Source organism: Cicer arietinum, chromosome 1 (assembly GCF_000331145.2).
Source record: "Cicer arietinum cultivar CDC Frontier isolate Library 1 chromosome 1, Cicar.CDCFrontier_v2.0, whole genome shotgun sequence".
Classification (NCBI taxonomy): Eukaryota; Viridiplantae; Streptophyta; class Magnoliopsida; order Fabales; family Fabaceae; genus Cicer; species Cicer arietinum.
The window spans coordinates 29,092,461-29,093,920 of record NC_021160.2 but is presented as its reverse complement, the minus strand read 5'-3'; the positions used below and the strand labels follow the sequence as shown (position 1 = coordinate 29,093,920).

The 1,460-nt window shown below is 32.9% G+C and overlaps 1 protein-coding gene across 1 annotated transcript in view; it reads right to left on the bottom strand.

Moving 5' to 3' along the window:
* Positions 1-1,016, bottom strand: part of LOC140918788 (uncharacterized) — a 3,472-nt gene extending 2,456 nt beyond the window's left edge. Inside the window, exons 1-3 of the mRNA XM_073363584.1 lie at positions 858-1,016; positions 296-736; positions 20-199 (exon numbers count right to left, since the gene is read on the bottom strand). Coding sequence (XP_073219685.1) covers positions 20-199; positions 296-736; positions 858-1,016 — 780 coding nt within the window. The remainder of the gene's footprint in view (positions 1-19; positions 200-295; positions 737-857) is intronic.
* Between the last annotated feature and the right edge of the window lie 444 nt (positions 1,017-1,460).

Genomic DNA, 1,460 nt, shown 5'->3' with positions numbered 1-1,460 from the left:
GCCAAGTACTATGAGACACATTCATGGTTCTAAAGGGATTAAATTCGTCGTTGGATAATCCAAGTCTTATATTACGTGAGTCTAAAGCAAAGTCTGGATGGCATTTATCAAATTCTTTCCATGCTTCTCCATCTGTAGGATGCCTCAACTTCCCATCTTTTGAACGCTCTTCTTCATGCCACCTTAATGAGCTAGCCGTCTTTGAACACATAAACAACCTTTGAAGTATACGAATCAAGGGAAAATCTCTTAATATTTAAGCTGAAACTTTATAAGATTCATAATTTTTTCCAACTTGATGGTTTCCTTTGGAAATTTCCTTCCAACGTGGAGCACCGCAAACATGGCAAGATGTTTCATTCTCATAATTTTTCCAATAGATCATGTAATCATTAGGGCAAGCATTGATCTTTTTATAATCGAGCCCTAAGTCCTTTATCATGCCTTTAGTTTTATTGAACGTATTGGGGATGTTCAATGAAGGCATAGCTTCTTTCAACAATTCTAAGAGAGCATTAAATGATTCATAGCTCCAACCATACAAACACTTCAATAAATATAGCTGAATTGTGAATGACAATTTTGAGAAGTTTTTGCAACCTGGATATAACTCTTGTTTGGCTTCTTCAACTAGATTATAAAACATTTTTGCATCTTCGTTGAGACCGTCATTAAATTCAAATTCTTCTTGTATAACATCTCTAAATCTTTCAAAAAGTAGTTCATCAATTTGATCCTCTTCATCATTCACATGATCATCATTAAGATCATTGAGTTTTTTTTATCTCTTCACCATGACGAACCCAAAAATCATATCCTTTTTGAAATCCTAATGCTATTAAATGATTTCGTACTACCTTCCTTGTGAACCAATTGGTGTTGTAACATTCAGCACATGGACACGAAATCTCTTTTCCACGAGATTTTCCTTTGGTGTATGCATAATCTAGGAAAAACTCGACACCATTTTGATACTCTTTACTCTCTCTAGCATATTTTGTCCATTCCTTGTCCATCGAGTTTATGAGGAGACTACCATATATGACAAATAATTTGAAAGGGATGTTAGTACGAGCTCGATAAAAATCTAGATGCGCCCAAAGAGGCCCTTATGCTATCCAATTGTAAAAACTTTTACAATTGTTTTTAAAATAACAAATGTTTTTAACAATTGTTATTAATTAATCAAATCTAGTTTTTCTTATCTCTGACAAATTTCTAGATATAAACTAATTTTTGCCACTGGAATTTGCCAGCAGAGAATGATGACAAGTTTACCATCTATGCTGTGAAAGTCGAGATAAATATTTTATTCTTAGGATGTGCATCTTTTAATGCTAGCCATTCACAATCAATACAAGTAATCTTTTCCTGCAAATTTATTTATTAATTTTGAAAAAGAAGCAAAGTAAAATTATTGGAGATATTGAGAAAAATGAAATTTGCATTCCTAGGTTCAG